This window comes from Nyctereutes procyonoides, unplaced genomic scaffold (genome assembly GCF_905146905.1).
Source record: "Nyctereutes procyonoides isolate TBG_1078 unplaced genomic scaffold, NYPRO_anot_genome, whole genome shotgun sequence".
Taxonomy (NCBI): domain Eukaryota; kingdom Metazoa; phylum Chordata; class Mammalia; order Carnivora; family Canidae; genus Nyctereutes; species Nyctereutes procyonoides.
The window spans coordinates 10,096,278-10,123,686 of record NW_026575043.1 but is presented as its reverse complement, the minus strand read 5'-3'; the positions used below and the strand labels follow the sequence as shown (position 1 = coordinate 10,123,686).

The window sequence follows — 27,409 nt, the reverse complement described above, 5'->3', positions numbered from 1 at the left end:
CTCCTAACACATTGCACATTTTTTAGAGTTTTACACTATCACAGGCAACTTCTCCAGATACAATCCTTTTATGTGGGACACATCCTTTGGTTCTGACATGTATAAATGGATAATGCTGAGCAGCTCATTGATTTCAAAGTGGGAAAAAAGCAATCCTTTCTTCCTGCTTTTTTGATGCTACTTATAGTTAATTAAAATGTCATTTCTTTTGAAATCTTCATATTTTCCCCCCTTCTTCCTAGTTAGAATAGTTTAACAAGGTTTTACTGAGCTAAGATAAAATAACACAAATGTATACACCAAATTAATATTAATAAAAGAGTGGCAGAGAAATCATATACACCGATCACTTTCAGGAAAGTTCTTCTCTTCCTTAAACCAGTAAGAAATGAAATAGAATAACCTATCTTTTTAACCTATCTTGTCTATTGGATCAGGATGTTCTGAGGGTAGTTCTCGAAATCCTTAATGAATGCATTTCAGCATTTAGAGAGTTTTGTGGAAAGTATGCAGGATGCTTCCAGGAAAATAAAGGGTAGATTTGGGTTTTCTAACTTTTCTTTTAAGATTTTAAGATTTTCTTTAATGATTTTAAGATTTCTAACTTTTCTTTTAAGATTCTTTAAGATTTTAAGATTTCATGAGAAACACACAGAGAGAGAGGTAGAGACATAGGCAGAGGGAGATGCAGCCTCTCTGCAGGGAGCCTGATACAAGACTTGATCCCAGAACACTGGGATCACACCCTGAGCCAAAGGCAGATGCTCAACCGCTGAGCCACTCAGGTGTCCCCAGGGTTTTCTAACATTTAAAAACAAACTCCAAACTTGAAATATTTTACTAATCATAAATATTTCTTTCTTCCCAAATTAATAATATGGCTGAGATAATGACACCTCAACATCAATAGGAAAAATGTACATTTTTATAATAATAATATAATACAATATTTATAATGTATAAATATGTACACTGTATATAGAAAGTATATATATGAATAAACAATGTATTTTCAAGAAAAGGTAAATATTTAATGCCCACACATATATATAATATTTGGACTAGGCTAATTTATTTTGGTACCTGATACTATGATATTGCTTGCAAAGTACAATGCATCCTTTTTTTTTTAAAGATTTTATTTTTATTTATTCATGAGAGACAAGGGGGGGGCGGGGGCGGAGTCATAGGCAGAGGGAGAAGCAGGCATGTCCATGCAGGTAGCCCAATGCAGGGCTCCAGCTTAGGACTCCAGGATCACGCCCTGGGCTGAAAGCAGGCAATAAACCTGCCACCCAGGTGTCCAGTAAAATGCATCCTAAGAAAATGTTTATTTGCATTTTTCGTGTGAAATTCCTTGTTGGTCTTTTTATCTAATAAAAAAAATAGTGATAGTTTTCATCCTTATGTATGCAAGATAAAGAGAAGGAAAGCTGAAATTGGAAAAGACATACAATTAGGAAAAAAAATCTGTTTTTAAAGCCATAAGGAAAAATATTTTATAAATATCTTTCAAAGATTAGAAAATAACCAACTGTGCAGTTAGCTACTTAAGTTAAGTAAGTTTTATGCCACTGATTCATCCCTTAAATTGTCCTCTGAAATGAAAAGTGTTTTAATTACGACATCTTACATTGATACGGATTCTTGGTGCAAGTAGAAAATGTTACTGTTTCATATACAAATGGGGGCCAAATACATTCATATGGTAATATAATAGAAACAGAAGACATAAACCAAAATAAATTATTTTCATAGAATGTTTGGGTTATCTCATTGTGTTTTGTGGATATAATTAGATAAATTGCTTTGTTCTGTACACAGAAGAAAAGAGATCTCTTAATCATAACTATAAATACATGTATATTAATCTTCATAACATTACTTTTACTGTTTATGCGTTTTAAAACATAATGCAGAAAGGCTTCTTGATTTGTACAAGGTCCCCTCAGAACCACTGTGGGAATCTGACATAAACCCTGACTGTGTTTGACCCTGTATTGTGCTTTTTCGCTAATTTATTGGCACTTGTCTCTTTGTCAGAGCCTGATTAATTACTTCCTAATTGGAGTACTTTGAGGTGTAGGTGGACTGCCTGCTTTCCTTAATTGACACTTCTGCAGTCCATCAACTGGTTGCCATGCTGTCTCTATTTCTCCCATCTAGTTCCAAATTTCTCAAGTTGCCTCTCACAACAAGGACATATACCTGTGCTGATGCAGGGATTTGGTTGGTTGAGGAAAAATCAATATTAAGATGTCAGAGAAAATATCTGGAATGATGCTTCCAGGCCTATGAAGCTTCACCCAAAAAGCAAAAGCCAAACCAGTGTAAGAACATTGTGTGGTGAAACCACGTGTCTAGAAACAGATACAGCCCAATCTTTCGTGTCTCTCCTCAATCCAGTATAGACAGAACAGGAGGGTATACATGGCCTTGCTGGACACTTCTAGTTCCTCCCTCCCATGTTGTCTTAGAAAATTCACATATGCCCACCCAAGCACTGGTTGCAAATGCTTATATCATTGGCTATAAAATTCCCATGCTTGGTGGCCAAGAGCTCTATTTGCAGAGGACAAACCTACATCTCTATGCAGAAAGGAGAAAAATGTCTGAGGCAGGGAAGATTTATACTGTGAGCCTTGAAAGACATATTTGCACTATTAATTTTGCTTCTTTGTGTTGCTGATCTTAATTCACTCACACTATTCCTGAGCATTGTGATTAATAACAATATGCTCTATTAAAATCAATTTTATACAACTTGCCCAGAAGTTGATGGATAAAGGAGGTCAATCTGGAAGCCGACTTTGATAAACCCATGATTTTTTTTATTGCTTTGATATTTCAAAATCCAATCATGAAAATGAATAGTTTCTTGTCTTTTGGCTAAGGCAAAAGTTTAGTATGAAGTATTTATTTACTCTGATACATCTTCCTGTGTGAATATGTACATTCCAAACAGACAAAATCTCCTGCATTTTTGGTAAGAATTTGAGGGAAACCCAACATAAGTAGACTAATAGCTATAAAACAAGCCTCAAGGCATGTTTGTTTGATAAATTTTAAAAATAAAGAAATACATAAATATTTGTAGTGTAAGGGATTTTTCACCAACAGTATTTTTTTAATTTTTTACTTTTTAATTGGAGTTCAATTTGCCAACATATATCATATCACCCAGTCCTCATCCCGTACCAACAGTATTTATATTTATAATTGATGTAAAGGAATTTTGATTCAGGCCATGACAAAGTAACTGACATCACTAAATAAGAATGAGAACGATTGAACACATTATATAAAACAACTGTTGGAAGACGTTGGACAGCAAGCAATTCGGGGGTACAACTCTCGAGAGAATGGGAATTCCTGATATGAGTCCTATTCACTCCAGATTTCTCCCCGAAGTTATTTTCCAATCCTTGGTACAGGGAAATGGGACCCAAACATAAAGGGTCAGTTTCACTGGGCAGAAGAAGCGAGATCAGAGTTTGATCTGTGAAGAATGCTGAGATGTGGGAGGCAAGTAGCAGATAAGGGAGAAGTAAAGATAACAGGCCAAAAAAAATCTACGTAAAAATTGTCCTTGGATTTTAAGCTAATGGACAAACTTAAAGAGGAAAACAGCCTATATTTTTTTAAACACCTGCTTTTGGTTGCCAGGTTTGGGGGGGTGGTGAGGATGGGGAGGGCGTGGGGGGGCAGTAATTGATAAAGCAAAGATTGCAGAGATTGCAAAATGCTACAAAGATCTTAACATCCTGGCCCATTCAAATGGAAAAGACCTAAATGAATACTCCACTCATTCAGATGGGACTCCAGAAAGTCCACGCTTTAGAGTGATGACTACTTTGTAGGAGTAAGAAAATAATTAAAATCCACTAACTTTTAAAAAAATCTAAATTTAAATATTGGCAGAATTGTCTGTCAGTAATGTAAGTGCCTGCCAAGTTAACACAGACCCACCACACCGCCCCCGCCTCGTTTACCAGCAGTAAGTAAGGTCCCTAGTGACCCACACTTCTGCCTTACTGGCTACAATTCAGGAGTTCTCAAGATCACCCCCTCAGGCTCACAGAACTCAGGAAAGTGTTTCACTTATGACTACTAGTTTATTATAAAGGATACAATTCAGGAATAGTCAAATGGTAGAGATGCACAGAGCAAAGTCCCATGTCTTCTCTAGATATGCCAGTCTCCTAGCTCTCTGAACCTTGTTATTTAGAAGATTTTATGAAGGTATTGTTATATAAACATGATCAATTAAGTCACTGGCCATTGATGATGGAACTCAGTTTCCAGTCCTCTCACCTCCCTAGATATTGAGGGCAGATGGAGCTGAAAGTTCTAACCCTTTAATGGAGGTAGGCTTTTCTAGTGACTAAACCCCATCCTGAAACTATATAGCCTCCCTTCTTCCCTCAGTCATCTTATTAGCATACAAAAGACAATAAGTTCCTAGGGTTTTAGGAGCTCTGTGCCAGGAGCTGAAGACAAAGACCAAATACTTACTATTATTTATTTTTCCCAATAGGTGCAAAGTGAGTCTGGGAACCAATGGATGAAATCAAGAATGGCCCTGATTACCACCCCCCTCAATGACTTTCTAGTGGGTTTCTGCTTCTTGCCCCTACAACTGACTTTGGGCGCTGTGTGTATAAAGGTCCTGATTCCAAAGAGAAATCCTAGGCTAGGAGATACAGCGAGAGTCACAAAGAACTCTAAGTTACCATTGCCATCTGAGCTCTTTATGTCAAGGAATCAGCAGACAAGAAGGGAGGTTATCCCCCTGATAGAGGGAATTGATGTAATCATCAGGAGGAAACAGGGCTCCGGTGCACTACAGGGGCACATGATCAACTTGGATGCCTCTTCATACTACCTAGCCTTATTCTGGCGATGAATGGACAATGGTAGCAGCCACATCATGAGAGGGGACATGGTGACCAACGGTTCAACCTCTTAGGGATTGAGTCTCTTGATCACACCCCATGATGGTTAATTTTATCTGTTAACTTGGCTAAGCAATGGTGCCCAGTTGTTTGGCCAAACAGTGGTCTAGATGTTGCTATGAAGCTATTTTATAAATGTGATTAAAGGCGGTGCACCTGGGTGGCTCAGTCGGTTAAGCACCTGCCTTTGGCTCAGGTCATGATCCCAGGATCCGTGGGCTCCCTGCTTAGTGGAGAATCTGTTTCTCCCTGTCCCTCTCTTTCTGTCCCCCTCACTCATGCTCTCTCGCTCTCTCTCTCAAATAAGTAAATAAATGACAAAATAAATAGACTAAAGATGATTCTCAACAATATGCGTGGACTTCGTCCAATCACTTGAAAGCCTACAGAGCAAAATCTGAGGTTTCCTGGAAAAGGAATTCTGTCTCAGGACTGTAACACGGAAATCTTGTGTGAGTTCATAGCCTGCTAGCCTGCCCTACACATTTCAGACTTGTCAGAACCTAATTACATAAATCAACTCCTCCCACCTTCTCTGCATATATCCACATTCAGACATATATATCCATACCCATACATCCATATATCCAATATCCATAACCTATTGGTTCTGTTTCTCTGGGAAACTTTAAGCAAACCACCACAACTAAGTGGCAGGTTAGTTGAGGATGAGTGGAATCTAGAAGAGTGAAGAAGGTAAAAATGAGTATCAGTTGCATCTCCAAGGTCCCCTGGGGCCACGGAGGCTATAGTTCATCCCACTAATCTTCCACATCTAAGTCCTTTTAGGAAAAAAGAGCACCAGACTCATGGAGGATTGTTTCCCATAACTGATATGAGGAAAATCCAAGAGGCACAGGCTAGACTATAAAGGACAATGTGATGCGCTGCCCATATTCTCCACATCTTCCCAGGGGCTGGAAGTGCCACCAGCTAAACCCTCCAACTGGCAGGTCACCTCATATGAGAAATACATTGGCTAAAGATGCCTGCTTCACCAAAGGTCATGCCTCCTTTCGGGGGGGTCGGGGGGTTGGGGGCGCACATCCAATCTGGATCACTGAGAAGGGGTGAAATCACAGCTCCCTTAACCCTGAATGGTCATTCCAGCTTCAGAACTCCCCTTAGGGTTGGCTGAAATTTGTTGAGATTGCAATGCAGCTCAACATCTCCCCATGCTGAAACCTGCTTCCTTAAACTCCTGAGAAAGAGGTGTTAACACCTCCAACTATGCTTGTGAATTGAACAAAAGAAGCCAGATACAAAGGTATACATAAATACTCGATCATTTCACTTACATGAAAGACAAGGACAGGCATAATGAACCCATGATGATAGAAGCAAGAGTGGTGTGTGTGTGTGTGTGTGTGTGTGTGTGTGTGTGTTGCAGGTGGTTACCAATTGGGAAAAAACACACAAGAATCTTTTGAACTGATGAAAATGTTCTCCATCTTTATCTGAGTAGCAGTTACATGACTGTATACATGGGTACGTTTCAACTTGTGCAACTGATTATATCTAAGTTCTATCTAAATTTAACAAATATTTTTTCAAAGGTACTAAAGAGTTCATTTGAATCCCAGTTGAGTCCTTTCTTTTCCAGAAAGAAGCCATTACTCTCGACTCCAAAATGAGTTACATGGCATGGGTCTATCAGAACAGCTCCTTAAAGTGCTCTTAGAAATTGAAGGGCAAAGGACAAAAACCTTTTTTTTAAAGGCATCTCTCAAAAGAAAAACAAGTGATCCAAAAACATGGGGATAAGGATTAAGCAATAAGAGCATTTTTACTATAGAAAATTCCTACCTTTAAAAAATTAAATGTCAATATTTGTGATCATTTCTTTTTATTGTTTCCAAAGCATTTCTTTTATTGTTTCTACCATTTCTTCTTCCCCAAAGAACCCAGACTCACAACCACGGAGTTCGGTAGGATTCCCTAGTTCCAGGGATGGACCATCATGGATCTGCGCAAATTGGGGTCATTTGACCTCCGTGCATCAGGAATTTCTTTTGTGATGGGAAAACAGAATGGAGCCAGGCCCAGGCAAATTAGCAAGTCACATTCCTTGGCTTCTAAGATTGGTTCAAATGTGAGCTCACAACCTAAGATGATATAATGTAAAGATCAGACTTTTATTTGAGAAAGGGGCAAAAAGAAGACTTTTTCCCGTGCATGAGAACAAGATGGCTCATGGCTCTGGGAGCTGCTGGAAGCCAACTTGCTACCATGAGGGAATCAGCTGAACAATACAGCTGACCACCAGAGGAGGACCAAACTGGAGAATCTCTACAAACCGAGTCATAGTCCTAGTGATGTGGGGTCAAACCATACCTGAAGCCTGCTCTGCCTCTGGACTTTTCAATCATAAGAGACAGGAAGTTCCTTCTTATTACTTAAGTTGGTGTGACTTAGGATTTTTCTTACTTGCAAACAAAAAAATTATTCTATCTTCCATAGTAGTGTCAGTGGGGATTCTGGGAACATTGATGTCAATATATCACTAGTAGAAATAAAATCTAATACTACCCATTGAAAAGAAATTTGGCAATATGCATCAAAAGACTGAACTACAGGCATATCGTCTCCAACACATCAATGTGCAAGAATGTATTCATTTGTTCAAGAAAGATTTGAGCACTTCTTACATGCCAAACTCTGTTCTAAGAGTCAGAGGTTTAACAGTGGACAAAACAAAGTCCCTTATAGAACCAGCCATAGGAAATAATCATCAATAATATGTAAAAAGGGGCACCTGAGTGGCTCAGCCAGTTAGGCGTCCAATTCTTGATTTTGGCTCTGGTCATGATCTCAGGATCCTGAGATGGAGCCCCCATCCTGCTCTGTGCTGGGTGTGGAGCCTGCTTGTGATTGTCTCTCTCCTTCTACCTCTGCGCCCCCCCCCCCACCCCACGCTTTTTCACTCTCATAAATAAATCTTAGAAAAAAAAAGTTTTATCTACAGGATGTTAATTTCAGCCCTTAATAAGAGGGATAAGTTGGAAACCACATAAATGCTCAACAAAAGGGGATTGCTTAAACAAAGTGTGGGTCATTGACATGATAAAATGCTATTTAGGCATTTAAAATGAATTGAAGAAACTAATAATAGAATATTCACCATAGACTATTAGGAGAAAAAAGCTAATAGTAAAACAGAATGTAAAGGGTAACTCATATTTGTATACCTGCATGTGGATATTTATGTTTAAGAAATGACTTGATATTAGACATTAGAAAAATACACATTATTCTGAATAGAATTGGGGGGAGAGGTACTATCTTCTCTCTCTTTTTTTTTTTTTTTACAATTTTATTTATTTATTCGACAGAGGACAAGCTGGAGGAGCAGCAGAGGAGAAGAAGAAATAGACCCCCCCACTGAGCAGGGAGCTCAATATGGGGTTTGATCCCAGGACCCTGAGATCACAAGCTAAGCCACCCAGGCGCCCCACTTTCTTCTTTGTATGTCTTTCTGCATTTTTATATTTTCTGTCATGAATGTGCCTTTCCTTTGTTAGCAAAGAAAATATCAGTCTTACAAAATGATCTCAAGTAGTTTAAACTAAAAGTAAATAGCACTTGAGTGTTAGCATTGGGCTGTCTCATAAATCCAAGGTGACCAGTGGGTCACATATCTGTAAATAAAGGTTCAGACCAGCATCTTCCCCTCTAGATGTGTCCACTCAAGAAAGACTGCTGCAGGTTTTTCTAGCTCTATTCATATTTTTTAAAGGAGTAAACCAAACCAAGATCTTGGAGCTGGTTCATGATGCCTGGGTGAGGCCCTAGGTCTCCTAGGTTTGGGGATCCAGGGCTATTTCCACCACGCTGTGTCCTCTGCTCAGCACAAAAGCAACATCATTAGAATGAATCTGTCATCAAGAGAGAGTCATTCAATACATTTGGAGAGTATCATCCGCTCCGTAAAAATAACTTGGCAGCTCTGAGACTCTCTGTTTAAAGACTTAAAACCGAAGTACTCCCTGAATTTAAAATGTGAAGAAGCACCCAGTGAGCTTAAAATGTTTATATTCTCTGCCTTCCCTTTCAGATTTCTATACTAGGATTTTAAAGTGTGCATACACTTAATGTCATTTCCAAGAGGGCAAGGGACGACTCTTGGTAGGGTGACATTGGCAGTGAGCTCCTTTGACCTCCTTACTTTGGTTTTTGCTCTTCCCCCGTTCTCCTATCCTGCTTTCTGTTTTCTGGATGTTGATGTAAAAGAAGCATTATGACTTTAATGAGTGAATAACAGTTACAAATTTCCATTCCACTTTCTTACCAGCTTAGATGTGGTTTAATGCAGCATGAATAGAATTTGCCCAGAGGTGGATGTGAGCTGAACTGACTAGGTTTCTGACTGCCAATTCTTCTGCACACTAAAATAGCAGCATAACCTATTACCACATTTGTTATCTGTTACTAAGAGAAAATTACCAACCCACCCAGAGAAACAGAAATACAGCTGATCATGGGACTTCTCTCAAAAGGCCAGAAAACCTGTTGGCTTTACATCAGAATGTTCACACAGACTCTCAGAAAAAGATAGATGTTTCCAAATGACCAAAACAAAAAATGTCAATGAAGCCATATTTTTGTTTTTCAAAAACAACAAACAAAACAAAACAAACAAAGAATATCCGGCCTAACTACACTACACATGGGCAGTTCTAATCACAAATGTGTATGGGGGCGCCTGGGTGGCCTGGTGGGTTAGCTGCCTTCAGCTCAGGTCATGATTCCAAGGGTCCTAGGATCGAGCCCTGCATCCGGCTCCCTGCTCATCGGGGAGTCTGCTTCTCCCTCTCCCTCTGGCTCTCCCCCTGCTTGTGCTCTCTCTCTCTCTGTCTCTCTCTCTCTCTCTGTCAAATAAATAAAACCTTTAAAAGTTTAAAATTTTAAAAATTTAAAATTTTTAAATTTTAATTTTTTTTTAAGAACGTATTTTTTCCCCATCAAGCTTGCAGGTAGATGGCTTTGGCGACCAATTTTCTTCAGTAAATATTTCTTCAGTGTTTATATGTAGAACTCTGCAGAAGATCTCACTGCTGCACAGGAAATACAGTGGCATTGGGGGGGGGGTGGAGCAGCAACCCTGCCCATGGGTGACTTACTATCCAAAGCAATGCTATCTCTGGAGCAGGCACCTCCATGAGCCGGAGGAGTGCTTCTCTACCTTCATATTATTTCTTTTCTCAAAATTCTTCATAAGCCTTAGCCCTGGGGTTGATTTCCCATGATTAATTTAAGGGAATGAGGAGGAGAAAATAGATAAAAGAATGCAAAACTTGTCCATTTGGTACTGTCCCTTAGTAGCCAAATAAAGAGTTTGAACAAAGTGGACAATAATTTACTGTGAGTAATAAAATAGTATCGATCTTGCCATGGAGTAGGAACCAAGGATTCAGGGCCATCCATATGTACTAATTTGGATATGACAAGCTTGGAACCTATTTATAACTTTTAAAGTATTTTACGGTTCTTTCTTTCCAAAGAAGTACACATCATATTGCACAAGGTCTGTGAATATACAAGCGTTCTTCTCTGCCAAAAGCAGCTGAGAAAGCAAAAGGATTACTCAAGTATTGTTTTTCAAACTTGACTTTGTAATGGGTAATTATACAGAAATATTTGGTACTTAATAACCTTGAAAGTTTGCCTTCAGGAAGGTTTTACGGCCCCAAGGCTACATGGTCTGATGGCTCAGGTTCACAGACCCACCGAGAATGGTTCTGGCCCTTGTAACTGTACCCACCTTTGCGCAGATGTAACACAAACCCCGAGGTCTAGAACGCCTCGCCCGCCCTAGCACAGAGCCTGCCTGTGGGGGGCGCTCCAGGGTAGGTCAGGCTGAACTGGGTAGGCATTAGGGCTTCTGTGTAAATCTGCTTCTGGAAAATAAGGAATATCTTTTCCTCTTTGTTCTCAATCACATAACACCAGATGATTAGTAATGTTTTAATTATCTGTGGAGTTCAAAATCGGGAATATTCAGGCATCATTTCATATGGGATGAAACAAAGTTTCAAACCAGACTATCAAATATTTACTGGCTGGATGGAAAGAATAAAAAAGCACACCCCTCAGCGGGGCATGGGGTGCAGGGAGGGTGGCTGCATTATTTTCTCTGGGACCATGGCAGGGAAGCATCTTATTTCCAGAAGCCGAGTTCTATGACACGGCTATCCCAACCTGGGATAAGAATTTCCTTGTAGATCTCACCACTTTACTTAGTGAACATCCAAGCTGCTGGCTACATTCCCAGACACTCTCCACCCGTGATATTATCACAGTCCCCTCCGGGGTGGGCTCCTCCTCCAGGTAGGAAGAGACGTGAGACAGCCAAAGTCAGGCTTCTTCAGGCTTCTCTGCAAGTAGTTTCCATCTCACAGAAGTTTTTGCCTGAGCTTCATCTAAGTACAGTAATTCTTCGGTGACCCAGCAAGATGGATGTTGAATATTAAAAAACATGCCTCCTTTGTTTCATAGCCTGCTTTGTTTTTCTAAGTTTTAAAAATTACCTTTCATCATACCAGTACACAGAGTCCCTTTCAAACTTGTGCTTTGCTTAAGCAATGAGAAGAGGGTGCTATTTACAATTTCTGTTCCTGGCTCTCATATGCCTGTAAAATACCTTATTTTTCTTCAGTAGGGTTTTTAAAACACTCTCCCCAAAACTTTAGGTTTCTTATTTCTCCCTATCACCGACTAGGGGTTCAAATTTAAAGAAACTCATGAGGCCAACTTCTTGCAGAAGGGAACAAGGTGAAAAGCACGAGGATATTTGCATTCCCCTTAGCTTCTGCAAATGCAATGTATCACATCCTTCTGGGCTGACTGCAAAGGTGCCCTGGAAAGAGAAACACAAGTATGTGCTTCTCTAATAGGTTAACATACTGACCTGCTTTAAAGGAAATAAATGATGCAGCCCAGGGGCAATTAATGTATGGACTTCAGCAGACACTCCTGATGGAAATGACTTAAAAGCAAATCATGCTGCAACAGGGGTGGGTGGAATATTCTGCTCACATGAAATACCTTCATCCAAATCTCAAACATGACAAGGATTTTATGCTTAATTAAATGTACTCTTGATAAAAAGAAAAAAAAAGAAGTTGCCAAGAGCCGATATTAAAAAATAAATACATCTGGGTTGCACTAAAGTCTGTTATTTTTTTTTTTTTTTTTACAAACGCTTTAAAGGTCTGCTGGTCGAAACGAGTGGTTACATAACAAGTCGATTTCAAAAATCACACCTTTTACAATTACAGTACATCCTAGTAAAACAGTTGAGGTCAAGTCACCAAACATTCTTGCGATTCAAATGTTAGGAAATAGATTAATTCATGGCTTTGGGAAGAAAAAGAAAAAAAAAAAAGACTTATCATGAGAAATCTGTACCAATCTCCCCGAATGGTTAGAGAGGAGTAAGTCGGGAGGTAACACCAATTTGATAAGCGTAGGAGCTCAAGGGCTAATGTATGGGCCCCTGAACTAGAACGTGGTGTCCACCTACGGTTACTCGGCTTGGCTGCGGCCGTGAGCGGTTAAAGCTAATGGTTTTCTCCAAGCGCACCCGAGCCCTGGACCTGTTCGCTGGTTGGTGTTTGTTATTGGTGGTGGTTGTTTTGTTTTGTTTTGTTTTGTTTTGTTTTGTTTTGTTTTGCTTCCTTCTGGCTCTGCCTCGCTGGTTTTCCCCAGCACTGGCTCTTGGGGGGGCGGGGGGGGGGCGAGGAAGGTTAGGGACCCTCCTTCCCCACTCTCCGGAGCCCGGAGCACCGACTGGGGCGCGCCGGCCCCCCGCGCCCGGGAGGGAGGGCCCCGGGCTCCCCACGAGCCGCCCCGGGCTCCCGGCCCCCAGCTCTGGAGTCCGGGTCGCCGGCCGGGTCACCGCGGCCGAGCGCAGAGCTCGCGGCGTCGCTGTGCAGAGCTACGCGGCTCGGTCCCCGGGACTCGGACGGGTTAGAGCAGGCGACGCCGAGAGCCAGGCCGTCCCCAGCCCTGCCCCGGCCCTGCCCCGGCCCTGCCCCGGCCCTGCCCCGGCGCCCGCTCCGGAGCCCGAGCCCCGCGGCCCAGCGCCGCGCCGGCAGCGAAGCAGCTGTTCCCAACAGCTGGGGGGCGGCGGCGCCGGGCACCCCAGGTGCGGCCGCGGCCAATCGCAGGCGTCCGGCCCGCCCCCTCCCCAGCCGGGCGCCGACCCCCGGCCCGCGGGGGAAGGGAGCAGAGACGGGGAGAGCCGTCCTCGCCACTTGTCTTCCAGCTTCCGCGGCGGGAGGGACGGAGCCCGAGCCCGAGCGGCGCGGAGTCCCCCACGCCCGGCCCCGCCGCCGCCGCCGCCGCCGCCGCCGCGCCCCCCGCCCGCCCCCGCGCCCGGACGCGCTCGCCGCCGACCCCACCCGCGCCCCACCCAACACACCTACCTAATTTCCAAGAAAGAAAGGAAAAAAAAAAAAAAGAAGGAAAGAAAGAAAGAAAGAAAAAAAGAAAATCTACCTCTACTACGCGCCCGCTTCTCCGCTCGGGGACCACCCTCTCCGTTCCTTTTTGGCCTCCCAGCCGGGTGAGTGGAAACCGCCCGCACATCCTCCAGAACGGGATCCGCACCCGGACGATCCGGAGAATTTGTACCGTGACCGGCAGGGGGGGCGGGAGGAGAGAGCGGAGTCAAGCCTCGGGGGCTGCTGGCGACTTCGCAAGCCGCGCGCCCCGCGCCCCCGGCCGCCCCCGGCCGCTCGCCCCCGCCGCGCCGCCCCCGCCCCCGCCCCCGCCCCCGGGCTCGCCCTCGGCCCCCGGCGGCCGCGACAGGGTGCGGGAGACGCGGAGCCGGAGGAGGAGGCGCAGCCGCTGCCCGAGCCGCAGCCGCAGCCGCAGCCGCAGCCGGAGCCCGAGCCGCGGGGCGGGCGCGAAGATGCACACGACCCAGAAGGACACGACGTACACCAAGATCTTCGTCGGGGGGCTGCCCTACCACACCACCGACGCCAGCCTGCGCAAGTACTTCGAGGTCTTCGGCGAGATCGAGGAGGCGGTGGTCATCACCGACCGGCAGACCGGCAAGTCCCGGGGCTACGGATTCGTAAGTCGCGCGGCCGGGGGCCGGGGTGAGGTCGGGGGGGGGGGCGGCGCGGGGCGGCGCGGGGCCCGGCTGCGAGGCCGAGGCCCGCGGGGGCCGGAGGCGCGGGGCGGCGGGGGCCTGGGGTCGGGGCGTGCAGCGGGGGGGGGGGCGCTGGGGGGGCGGCGGAGCGACGCGGGGACCCCGCGGGCGCGGGCGGCGCTGCCCCTTGCTCCCGGCGGAGCTGAAAGTTTGAGCGCGGCGGAGCCGGGGGAGGGAGGGCCGGCCGCTGCCTGGCGGCGCTGCGCGGGGACCCGACGCCCCGCGGTGCCGCGGGCCCGGCCCGAGCGGACTACCCCGGGCTGGATTTGCGGGCGCGCAGGGTCGCGAGGGAGGGGCCGCAGCCGCTCGGAGCCGCGCTCCCCGGGTGGAGGCCGGGCGTTCAGCGCGCTGTTGCTTTGTAAAAATGCGTGTGCTCGGGCGTTCTGGCCGGGGCGGGGAGGGGACCCCCTCCCCCAGGAGGTCCAGGGCTCTGCTCCTCCTGCCACCCCCACCCCACCTCCACACACACACATTTCTTTTTTTAATTGCAAAGATGGATTCTTTAAAAAGACGATCCCGTGGCTCTTTGCTGAACTGAAAGAGAGCATATTAAGCCTCCTGGGGATTTAAGCGTGCAAATTCAGCTGCCGGAGAGCAGGGAGCTCCAGAGTAGGACAATAGCTATTGTCGTTAGGGAGTGCTTGCTGGAGGTTGGGAGCAGCGGGCGGATGTGAGGCTGGACTTTCTTTAAATCAAACAGCCCTTTTAGGCTGGGTAGGGACCTGGGGTGTGTGTGTTGGGGGGGGGGGGCGGTGGAGGGAGGATCAAGAGTTCCAAGACGGAATTCAGGCTTCCGACTCGCTGCTAGGCCCTACTAGCGCCCTGAAGACTTTGGGGTGTGGGGAGGGGGGTGTTTCTTTCTTCCTGTTTTTCTTTTTTCCTCTTTTCTTTTCTTTTTTTTTTTTTTTTGACGTGGGATCAAGGAGTAAGTTCCACAAAAAAAAAAAAAAAAAAAAGTTTAAGAACCCCCCTTAGTTCTCTCATGAATGACTTCTCCAGTGTAATTTTTGGTTTCCTTCAGGGGTTGATTTAGAGATGTGTACGTATGTCTGTGTGTGTATGTTGCTAAGGTCACCATGGCTGACCGAGCTGCTGCCGAAAGAGCCTGCAAGGATCCGAACCCCATCATTGATGGCAGGAAGGCCAATGTGAACCTGGCATACTTGGGAGCAAAACCCAGGATCATGCAGCCAGGTGAGAGATGTTCCTCCTACCCCGTCACCCCCAAACTTGAGCCCCCTCCCCCTTCTAAACAGAATGAATCCCTGATTCAGACACATTGTAAATGTGGTTAGTAAAGTTGAATGGTGGCTGGTTATTCTACCAAGACATTAAATGAATGTTGTAACCGGCTCTTGCAGGACTTGAAATGTACCTATGTGCAAAAGTAGATCTTGGGGGTCTGGACAATTTGTACCCATCCAGACTTAGGCTTGACTCATCTGGCTCAGGTATGACATACAGTCAGTCTACTCTTTTATTTTCCAGTTTTTAACCACTTGTAGATAATTCACATGTGGACTGTGTGGGCCAAACGTGTCACCTCCCGTTGGTCATGCTTCCCCTAGGGTTGTCTCTCCTACCACCACTTGCCCTGTGCTCAGAGCTGGTGATCCAACTTGAGCACTGACCCAAGAGAAGCATGGGGGTGGGGGGTGGGGTGTGGATGGTAAAGCTTTACCATAAAAATCACAGACTATTAATAATTAAAGAAAATGGGGAGATTTCATGTATGCCCAGGCCTTCATGTTAACAGATAAAGAAACTGGCACCTAGAGATGGGAAATGTTTTACTCCAAAGTCATGCAGCTATTAGTTGTCAAAAGGGAGCAGGCCTTTGTCTGTGTGAAAATTTGACCTTCTGGGTTATTTACAACACTGCCCTTGGCATTAGCACAAATAATTAAGAGTTGACTGTTGAGCAAATGGCAATCTTTTTCTTGGGTAAGCAACTTTGTTAAGTCATGTACTCTTCACTCAAGTGTTTCCATCTGAAATTTTGGAAGGAGGTTGACACTTCCATCCAAATGGATTTACTAGGAAACTAGATTGTCAGGAAAATGAGGGCATGTGCTAATACCCATGAATATTAAAAAACAAACAAAAAACTTGTATTTGTGTGTGTGTGCTATCCAGAAAAGGAGACTTTTTGTGTGTGAATGTTTAATACCATAACCTGTAAAACCCATAATCTTCCAAAACATTGTCCAGCATGTTCCAAATTACAAAGACTTTTTTAATAGATCGTGATTCAGAATTGCAGGCATACTTGCGACATGTAACTTCATTATCAAGTCCTGTTGCTCCTGGTTTCAATCCACAAGAATTTTTCCCTGGTCTAATTTTCTAAGGTCTTATCGTAGGACTGGCTGTCAACTAAACTTTGTAGATAATTTTTAGTTTCCACCTGTAGCCGACTAAAATTTTTACTTGGGCCAATGATAACATTAGTAAAGAGAACTTTGCAATGTATATGTAGTATTTTCTCTGAAGCATCCAAAGAATGGTGATCATCTCTGAGTGAATGTTGTGATTGCATATTACATGTAGGAGTAATAAATGCTCAACAGTGCACAAACGGAGAATGTGGTATGTTTTATTGTTAGGTTTTGCCTTCGGTGTGCAACAACTTCATCCAGCCCTTATACAAAGACCTTTCGGGTAAGTCAAATCAGGCCCTCCTCCTATGTTTTGATAGGTGTTATTTGTTAATATGCCTCTTTGTTATATACAGACAAGACCATCATGTCACAGAATGTTCCTTGTTATACATATTTATATATATATATATATGTTTGTACCTTTTTTGATGCTGATAATATAAATATTTTTAGATGAGTCAAGTTACTGACCACGTATGCAGCCTCCAAAACAGACAAATTTTGAGCTTATGATTAACAAAACAAAACAAAAACAAAAATACCAGGTAGGACTTGTGTACGAGACGAGTATGTCCCAGCCCATGACTACTGTTCAACGTGACTCAATGTTATTTATCTCTTTCTAACCTGACAGGGCTCGTATACAGTTAAGCTAACTGATCAGAAGGATACGATGATAAGAGGTGGAATAGTTCTGTTTGGAATTAAACTCTGTAACCAGTAGACTCAGACACACAAGCTCAGATGGTGATTAACGATGCATGGATGTTGGTGTTGTTGTTTTATTTTTCACCATAGTGAATAGACCTCCGTGTGCTTTATTTTATTTATTACAGTAATGAAGTGGTGTTGATAGCTAAACTGTGTGCTTTTTACTTAATTGAAAAGAGCTGTAGTGAAAGTGTTTTTCTTTTCCTCGGGGAAGGGGCTCTTTGTGTTTTTGGTTTTGGTGGTGGTGTTGAGGAGTGTTGACTTTTGACTTTGCCATGGGAAGCAAAGGGCCTTTTTTTTTTTTTCTTGCTTTTAAGCTGTAGCCTGTGACTTCCACTTAACCACATTTTTGTAGTGAGTGCTAAATTGTGTGATTTCCCTCTGTGAGAATACAGATTCATTGCTTGCATGTCCTAAGTTTCTGTTTTACTGGGGAGTTTTCTGGGAATGGGATTCTTTCTTTTGCAATGTGTATCCACTTTTAGGCCTTCTGATTTAAAGGTTCAACAACACTCATCAGATTTCACTGACACTAGCCAGTTTTTTGAGTAGAGTAGCACTAACTTTCACCTTTCAGACCTAACTAGGGAGAACAAGCTGCTGGTACTTGTCTTCCCTCTGGGCTCTGTGATCACCAGCTTCCCTCCTCTGAGCTCCCTATCGTAAGTGGAAGATCCCTATCCCCTAACTTTATTCGGACCACTGTTTTGTGGTCTGCTTTGGCTGTATTCTATCTGAACAACATTGCTATAACTCTAGTATCTATCAGAGATTTCAGCTTCCTTTTTAAATATTCTAATTGTCCAAGAAGAGTTTTATCCTCAGCTATAGTTTCTTCTCTAGCTTAGCACCTACGCATCTACATGTGTAACCTGGAAGGTCAGATTCTAGATAGAGATAATAGAGATAGAGGTAGAGTTAGAATCTGCCTTGTGTGTCTCCAAGGATAGACCAGAAAAAGTAAAAATCATTTGACTTGGAAGGGTCAAGTTATGTCTTCCACCAATACCTTCGTGTAACCCTCCTTTTAACATTGGGATACTTCACCTTACCACCAACTCTTACCTTTTTAAACCGTGCAAGAGTATTTTGTCCAGTATGATTATAAAGGGCCTTTATATATCCATAGCTATTTATCAGTGCCCCATCCCAACCATCCTAGGTACCCACAACAGATAGTGTGGGCTGATGGGTCCAGCTACTTCTGCAGGTCCTCTCCTCATTGGTCTAGACCACATGTAAGGTGGGATGGGGAAGAGAACAGCCATCCTAAGAAGTGGTGATGAACTTAGTCATGATCTCACAATAATAGTCTTGAAACAGTTACACAGCTAAATCGATCAACAGGTCTTAGCCTGTGTTAATTTTTTTTCTGTGCTAAGGGTGAGACTGCAGTTGGGGAAGCAAAACTAACACAAACCAATCAAGAACTATTAGTGGCTAAAATACTTGGTGTTAAGGACAAAAGAAATTCAGAATAGCACGAAAACAGGTGAATTGGAGAAGGTTGGGCCAGGCTCCATGGGTCCTTAACTAGTCTTGGACCAGTGGGCCATATCCTGGACAGGTAGGAGGAAGGGACATGCCTGGGGGCTATAGGATGAGGTGAGCATAAGCAAAGGCCAGAGAAAAGATTTAGTGCACAGAGACTGTTTATGGAGGATACTGAGAGCTAGACATAGAACTCTGGACTGGCTGTGGTAGTCTGTATCGGTCCTTGAGAAAGAAAGCACAAGGAAAATAAGAACCAGAATAAAATGTCCTGTGGAAACTTTAAATCAAGCATGCTTTGATAGTAACCTTTAGTCATTAATCCCTACTAATATTGAGCTGTCTTTATAAAGGATGGTGATTATTATTGCTTGCATAGTTGTTTGAACTTGAGATTCTTATTAGAAATAGATAGCATTCCAGGTGGACCAAGTGAGCCTTCTCTTTTCTTTTTTAAGGGGTTCTTAACACTGCTCTAATTCCCAGAGTCTGTACATAACAAATCACACATGGTCATCCTCAATTCTGTTGGGATGCCACACATTCTTATTTTAGGCCTGGAAAGAAGCTTGAGAATTTTTAATCTTACTTGACTTGCTTGAAATTCTAGTAACTGAACTTTTTTTTTTTTTTTTTTTTTAATGTGGTCCTGAAATGAACCCCAGATTACTCTGGGCTTTTCAAGCCAAAATCTTGCCTTGAAGGAACTTTTGATGTCACACAGTGGGCAGATGTATAGAAACTTGTGTATTTGCTAAACAATGTCTTATAAATACTTTGTTTGCAAGAAGCATCTTCTTATTGAAACCTGAGAGAGAAAAGACTATGCATCTGTGAGTAGAAAATTTTAGGCTGGTGTAGGTCAAGTTCAAATACTCTTAAACATTTACTCACTCTGCCTTTAAAAAGTGCTCAGTTTTATGCTAGTTGGGTTAACACTGTACTAGATCCTATACTGGCCACTAGGAGGGGGCAGGAGGGGCAGTAGCATTAAGTGAACATCTGCTGCATGTCTGGTAATAATAAGAGATTTACATAAATCATGTAATTTCCACAATACTTATTGGATGCAGGCTGTTTATGTCAGCCTGTGAATGTCCTTTCCATGGGTGAAAAAAAACTGAGATACAGAGAGGTTAATTAACTTGCCACAGAGCTAGTAAGTCCTAGAGTCTGGTTCCAGGACCTCAAAAGCCATGTTCTTTCCTCTGTGTCAAGTGACAGCCAAAAAGACACAACTCTATTCTCTCTGGTAGTCTAGTAAGAAAACTGAGAAGCCCCCAGAAGGGTTGTGGCTTAAGACTGGGAGGAGAGACATCAGGTTCGTGGGACCCAAGAAGTCTTCATGAAAGAGGTCAAAGTTACCTAGATTTTAAAGGATGGTGGAGGATAAAGTACTGTCGTACTGAGTGCCTACTTTATTCATCATCTCAGACTCTGTGCATAGATAATGTTATTTAATACACAACAATTCAGGGTTGGAAATAGTAGATTCTTTTCAGATGTGAGAAATGTGAGACAGAAAGTGAAGCAAATTCCTGAAGGCTCTATACATAGTGAGTGCTAGAGCTAGGGCGGATAGGATTTGGATTTCAACAGGTAGAGATGGAATGAGGATTGGTGTCCCTGGCAAAGGGATGGCATGAGCAAAGGTGAGAATCTAGAAATGTGTGCCTTGTCCAGGGAGGATTGAGGAGTCCAGCTGACCCAGGTTCAAGGAAAGGTGGAAAGAAATACTGAAAGAAATGTTTCGGAGCCCAAAGCATAAAAAGCCCAGCATGCTGAAGTTTAAGAAATCTGCACTTAGTTTGGTATGTTAGGGGCCACAGGTTACTACGAACAAGTGAATGAAATGAAGACTTTGCCAGCAGTCTGGTGATAGACTGGAAGAGGAAACCAGTTAGGAGGTCAAAAGTCACAAACAGATGTCAGAGGGACGTAAAAAAGAAAAGGATGGTCAGTTTTCTTTGAAAATTGCCCAAGGTATCCGGCTTGTTCTTGTGTTTTTGTAACTGCTAGGTGCACACCCTGTGTGACTGATTGAGGGAAGGGATACTGGTAGGTAGCTGACGGGAGGAGAGAGTCCAGATTGCCTTCACGGGCTCCTTAAACTAGTAAAAGACCTTTCCTGCTGTCCTTCCTGAACGGAGGCATTTGAGGCTCTCCATGGGCTTCTGGGCTCTCCTTTCCCTAAGCCCCTAACGATTCTAGGGTTTCATTTGCCTTCCAAACGTATTCCTAACCCTTGCCAGACTTCATGTAGGATTCTGATATGCCAGGGAACACTCCACTCTCATTGGCTGGCATTATCAAATGAAAACTATTAATGTAAAATCAGTGTGGAGACAAGAGTCCTGTAAGCAACACTGCCTATCTTTTAGTGCATTCTTCACTCACTCACACACACACACACACACACACACACACACACAATTTTATCCTGCCCTTTTTTTTTTTTTTTTTTTGTAGGCCACACTGATTGTCGGTTACCAGCCTTCATTCAAAGACACAAACCTGGTAACCATCACGTTGTCCTTCGAGCTTTGGGAGTACAGGGGTTAATGTCTCAGTATCAGTGAGATTCATACTGGCTGGACTTCGCTGCTGATAGATGTTTTACTTTGGCCTTATAAAGACATTTTACCCGCTGGAAACCCTTGTGGCACGACAGAATCAAAAATAGCCCTGCTGCAGCCCCTGCTGTCTATCACCACATGTAAACTGGCATGAGTGTAGGCTCTCTTAACCATGTCTGCACACTGTGGACACGGCGGCCTCTGGGGACAGGGTTTCATAAAGCCACACCTGTCGCTGTGAGTGAGTCAGTCACCTGACCTACAGAAAAGTTTGGAGAATGTGCATGACCAATGCATCTGGTTTCTGACAAGCAATTAAAAACATCTCTAAGTGTCCTCAAAAACACTTGATGACGTCTTTTCTCCCGGCACTGGGAAAGATCTACAAGTCTAGTAAAATTGAGTGTATTTTTATCATTTGGGTCAAAGTTCACAACCCTCTGATAAATTCATCTTTTCCATGGATGTTCGTTAATAAGTACTTTCAGTAGAACCCTGAGAAGGCAAAGCGAGAGCTATGTTTTCGGAAATCTCTATGTGAAGTTTTCGGTTTGGAGTTCTTTAAAATTCTTTAAAGTAAAGATCGTTACTGGTTACTTGTACTTCCTGGAAGTCAGCTTTGCCAACAACCAGATGGCATTATCGTGTCATATTTTTAGGAATATAGGGGATTCTGATGGAGATTGCTTTAAAGAAAGATGAAAATGAATCAGATATTCATGGTAGCATTTGCGATAATGAATCGCAAGAGAACTGAAATGCATGGGTTTCTTGAAAAAAATACCTCTTGCGATTTATTTTTTTTAACAAAATTAACTTGTTAGGTCATTGCAGTGTCTTGTATGTGATTTCTGAATGTATAATTTGTAAAGGTACATGATTTTGTTTCTTGAACTTTTACAGGGTAATACATAATACAATTGCTGTGTATCAAATAGCTTTGAGTAGGGCAGATTTAAAACAAAAGTGCTACTCGTTGATTTAGAGGATAAAACAAGAGTTAGTATTTGTGCAAAAAAAAAAATGTTTCCTTATTTTGTTATGTAAACCTTTTAAGTTTATATGTATTTTAGAAATATTCCTGTTCCTACCTTTTCCGTCAACCTCATCATTTCCCCAAAACCCCTTCTGTCTGTCTTGCATAGAGATAACCAGGCTGGCTGACCTTCAGGTGCCTGATAGTCAAACAGGTTTGGTTGACCCTTGTGTCCTTACGAGTTTTATGGAGAGAAAGAAAGAAAGAAAGGCAAAAAGCGTGCTGCACATCTCTTTGGGAATCACTGCCATGAATGTTAATAGCATTTCTGTAGCTTCCCACAACAGCCTCTTGTGATAGAGTGAGCTGCACTACAGTTGGTTTGAGAAGTGTGATTCTGCTGTGTTTACCACACTTGTGAACTTTTAAACTCCTTTTTTTTTTCTTTTGTCGCCTGCTTCTTTTTTATCATTATTTTTTAATAAGGGTGACTGAGGTTGCAGAGAGATTAATGTGTGCTGAGTCTGCATAGCAATTTCAAGTAGGGTTGCCATGATAATAAGCCTGCAGATTCTGTGGAAATTCAGTCTTGCGAAATCGCCCCCCCACCCACCCTCCCACGGAATTGAACGATCGCGGATTACCCTTTGAGCCCTGTTCTCCGCACAGCTGAGAGTCACTCTCTCCGCTGCACAGTTCTGTGGCATGAGCTCGTCACAAAATTTTGCAAAGTCTCCATCAATTCAGCATGTGCGTTCGGTGCCTGTCCCGCGCACAGCGCCTCTTGCGCTTGAATGCCTTCGCCGACCTGGTGCAGAAAGCCCAGGCCTGGCTGTCTCGAAACGCAGAAGGCAGCGTCCGGCGGGGAGGGGCCCCCGCACGGTGGGCTCCGCGACCGCGGCTACCGCCCGAGCCCCGCGAGCGACCCGCCGGCCGGGAGCGATATTGTGGCAACCCTACGCTCGTAACCACCACTAAATTCGAGTCTGTGTCCTCTCCCGGCGCGAGCCGCGCGGCGCCCCGGGCGGGCGGCGCCTGACCCGCGTGCCCGTCTCTCGCCCTCCAGGATCCCCGCCCACTACGTGTACCCGCAGGCGTTCGTGCAGCCCGGCGTGGTCATCCCGCACGTGCAGCCCGCCGCCGCCGCCGCCGCCTCCACCGCGCCGTACATCGACTACACCGGCGCCGCCTACGCCCAGTACTCGGCCGCCGCCGCCGCCGCCGCCGCCGCCGCCGCCTACGACCAGTACCCGTACGCCGCCTCGCCCGCCGCCGCCGGCTACGTCACCGCGGGGGGCTACGGCTACGCCGTGCAGCAGCCAATCACCGCCGCCGCCCCCGGGACGGCCGCCGCCGCCGCCGCCGCCGCGGCCGCCGCCGCCGCCTTCGGCCAGTACCAGCCGCAGCAGCTGCCGACCGAGCGCATGCAGTAGGCGCCCGGGGCCCGGAGCTGCCGCCGCTGCCGCCCGCCCGCGCCCGCTCCCCACCCACCCCCACCCCCACCCCCACCCCCTTCTCCCTTCTCCCTTCTCCGCACTCCCCCTCCACCTGCCCGCCGTGCAGTAGGCGGCCAGGGGGGCGGGGTCCCGGGCTGCCCTTGCCCCCCTCCCCCCTCCCCTTCTCCGCACCCCCTCCACCTGCCCGCCGTGCAGTAGGCGGCCAGGGGGGCGGGGTCCGGGGCTGCCCGTGCCCCCCTCCCCTCTCCCCTTCTCCGCACCCCTCCACCTGCCCGCCGTGCAGTAGGCGGCCAGGGGGGCGGGGTCCGGGGCTGCCCGTGCCCCCCTCCCCCCTCCCCTTCTCCGCACCCCTCCACCTGCCCGCCGTGCAGTAGGCGGCCAGGGGGGCGGGGTCCGGGGCTGCCCGTGCCCCCCTCCCCTCTCCCCTTCTCCGCACCCCTCCACCTGCCCGCCGTGCAGGAGGCGGCCAGGGGGGCGGGGTCCGGGGCTGCCCTTGCCCCCCTCCCTCCTCCCCTTCTCCGCACCCCTCCTCCACCTGCCCGCCGTGCAGGAGGCGGCCAGCGGGTCACGGTCGGGGTCCGGAGCCGCCCTTGCCCCCCCCCCGTTCCTCCTCCCCCCCCTCCCCGTCTCCTCCGCCCCCCCCTCCCCGCCTGCCCGCTGTGCAGTAGGCGGCCAGGGGGTCCGGAGCTGCCCTTGCCCCTCCCCCCCTCCCCTTCTCCTCCCCACCACCTGCCTGCTGCGCAGTAGGCGGCCAGGGGGTGGGAGTGGGGGGGGCCGGGGCTGCCCTAACCCTTCTTCCCGTCTCCCCTTCTCCCCTCTCTTCTTCTCCCCCCTCCCCTTCTCCTCCCCTCTCCTCCTCCCCCCCACCCCCCCCTCACCTACCCGCTGTGCAGTAGGCGGCCAGGGGGTCCGGGGCCAGAGCTGCCCTTACCCCTCCCCCCGTTCTTCCCTCTCCCCCCCCTTCTCTCTCCTCCCCTCCCCCCTCCCCACACACCTGTCCGCTGTGCAGTAGGTAAGGCGAGCGCACCTCGACTTCACAGCTTTAAGGAGGAAAAAAAAACCAACAAAAACAAATACACAAAACCAACAACAACAAAAAAGCTATGCTATCTTCACGCAGAATCCTTCTTCTTATGTTTTTTTTATACTCCAGTAGTGTCGTAGATGAAAGCGAGCTAGAGAGAGCTAGAGGGGAGGGAGAGAGAGGAGGAGGAGGGGGCAGTGGACGCAGTTTTGGAAATCGATCCCAAAGAGCCCGAAGCAAAGCAAAAGTGGGGGGGGGGGACCCGGTGGAACTTCACTTTTATAATGGGGTTTTTATTTGTGCTCTTTTTATAGTATCAGGGAAGCAAACTGCCTTTTACAAGTTAGGAAATGCTGTTTGAAGCTAGTCGAACCAGGGGATACAGAGTGAGCAATATGTAGCTTGAATTACCTTAAAAAGATTTTTTTAGAAACAAAAAACACACACACACACACACAATGGTGAGAGCTTACTGATTGTCATGTTTAGCAGTCACTATGGCTTCTAGAACTTTTTCAGGTAAGAAGAGAACGTTCTTACTCTCTCAAAAAAAAAGGGGGGGGGCATCGAACAATCAACCTGGGAGCGTGGCAGTGGGTGAAATGGTGGACAGGCACCAAAGCGATTTTCTCATCTATCCTGTGGATGAGCGGGACTGTGGGACAAGTGATGTGGAATTAATGGGTGCAGCAGCTGTACAGACAATCAATAACACACACAGTTCTGGAAAGAACACATCACTTGTGCTTGTTTGATGAGCTTGTCACATTCTAATCCCTCTCCCCATCCTGTTTCAATTTTGGGAAACTTGTATCTGCTGGTGTCAGCAGTTCTGATTCTGAAATAGGATCAGGCTTTTACTACAACAGCCTTCTCTTTATTTATTGTGTTGACTCGTGGCTTAACAATGAAAGGCAGGCAAAGTTTGCAGACGCTAAACCCTTAAGAACTGTCTTAAGGACATTTACTTCCCCCCTTCCTCCCCCCTTTTAAAATAATTTTACACTTTTTAGTATCTATTTCAGAGTCCTATTTAAGACTATTTATTAGTGAACACAGGACACGAGACAACAAGGTGACCGAGATGACAGTTCTGCAAAGGTTAACGATAACGTGGTTTATACTGTGCCTTAATAGTAATGCTATTTAAGATATTTATTTTTAAGTTTTACTATGCTGCACTCTAAAGAAAGGAACTTTAGATGTGACACTGTAAAATTATGTATTCATCTCATGGCATAAATTATTTAGTAGGTCTAGATGTAGCATATTAAATATTAACCTATCCAACGAAAGATGTTGACTTGGATTTATTTAAATTCATATGTGCACTGTATAAGAGAGTACTCTTACATTAACACATTTTAATTTATTTTAGTTTTCAGGTTTTTTTTTTTTTTAAACGAGAGATATTGCTAGTTTCATGCTTCCTTCTCTGAGTTTTTGCTCGTGTAGATCTCATTTATTGGTACTTCGTTAGTTTAACACTATTCTTATGTAGTTTATGTAGTTTTAAAATGCTGCTTTACTTTTTTCTTCTGAAACTGCAATATTTGCAATTTTTATTCTTAAACTAAATTGAATACTATTTTACACTGTATTGGATTTTTATACTTGAACAATTTCATACAAGGGAAGACAGGTTAGCATTTTTATGGACTTTCTCCATTATCACTGGATTTACTTTTAAGTATTCCCATACTAGACAGTGTTATGTAATGTAGACATGACTCTCCTGTGCAAATTATTTATTCATTGTGTATATTGCTTTATAACATTTCAGATCTTCTAATCTATTCACTTGTATTAAATATAATTTTTAAAAACTTCTGTTGCATTGATTGTTTCTAATTTTATCATAAGGGTAGAACAACTTCTCCTTTTAACTAGCATGAATTGCCATGGTTTACCTGTAACACTTTTGGTGAGGAGAAAGCTTTCCAGATGCCCTGTTCTTACACCTTTAAGTAAATTTCATTAACTCAGCATCTATCTTAATGTTCAGTGAATGATATAGGTCCTCTCCCCCAACAGTGAGTCCTAAAGACTATTCATGTCACTGAAAATTGCTTTAAACTAAACAAAGGTCGCTCAAAAGAGTGGGCTGCAGAGGGGGCCAGTCCATCCGAAGCTGCAGTAGGGTAAACTGAGATTTGGTGTTAGAATCTCCCACTATTTAGCAGTATGAATGGAGTAGGTTGCTTTTTTGCAATCCACTTTGAGGATGGGTTTTCATTGATTTCTTTAATATTGGGACAATAATACTGGTGTCACATGGTTATTTAGATATTAAATGCAGTGTATCAACCACTTGGGCCAAAGCCAAACGTATAGTAAGCTCTAGATAAGTGATCATTGGTAGTACTTGTAATACCCTACAAAAGTTAGAAAAGTTGGGCAGCCCGGGTGGCTCAGTGGTTTAGCACCGCCTTCAGTCCAGGGTGTGATCCTAGAGACCTGGGATGCAGTCCACAGTTAACCAAAAAGGAAGTCACCTTTTAAATTTTTGTGGACACCGTTGTGACACATCTAATAATGTCTGTATTAGAACATCAAATTCATTTTGATGGCAAAATTCATCTGGCTGACACACTGTCTTAAAGTGTGTATGTTATGTTAATTATGGAATGAATTGTTGGTCGGTCTCTTGGCCTTCGTATTTACCAAACCCATGATCT

At 44.8% G+C, this 27,409-nt stretch overlaps 1 protein-coding gene across 2 annotated transcripts; it reads left to right on the top strand.

Moving 5' to 3' along the window:
* The first annotated feature begins 13,724 nt into the window (after window positions 1-13,724).
* On the top strand, window positions 13,725-23,726 carry RBM24 (RNA binding motif protein 24). 2 transcript variants are annotated; one of them, XM_055321832.1, is made up of 5 exons: window positions 13,725-14,037; window positions 15,186-15,309; window positions 15,477-15,566; window positions 16,722-16,776; window positions 23,317-23,726. In XM_055321832.1, exons 1-5 carry the CDS (start codon window positions 13,870-13,872, stop codon window positions 23,681-23,683), a joined length of 804 nt encoding a protein of 267 aa, XP_055177807.1. In that variant the 5' UTR covers window positions 13,725-13,869; the 3' UTR covers window positions 23,684-23,726. The 2 variants fall into 2 exon arrangements, with proteins under 2 accessions (XP_055177807.1, XP_055177808.1); XM_055321833.1 differs by lacking the exon at window positions 15,477-15,566.
* The last annotated feature ends 3,683 nt before the right edge of the window (window positions 23,727-27,409 follow it).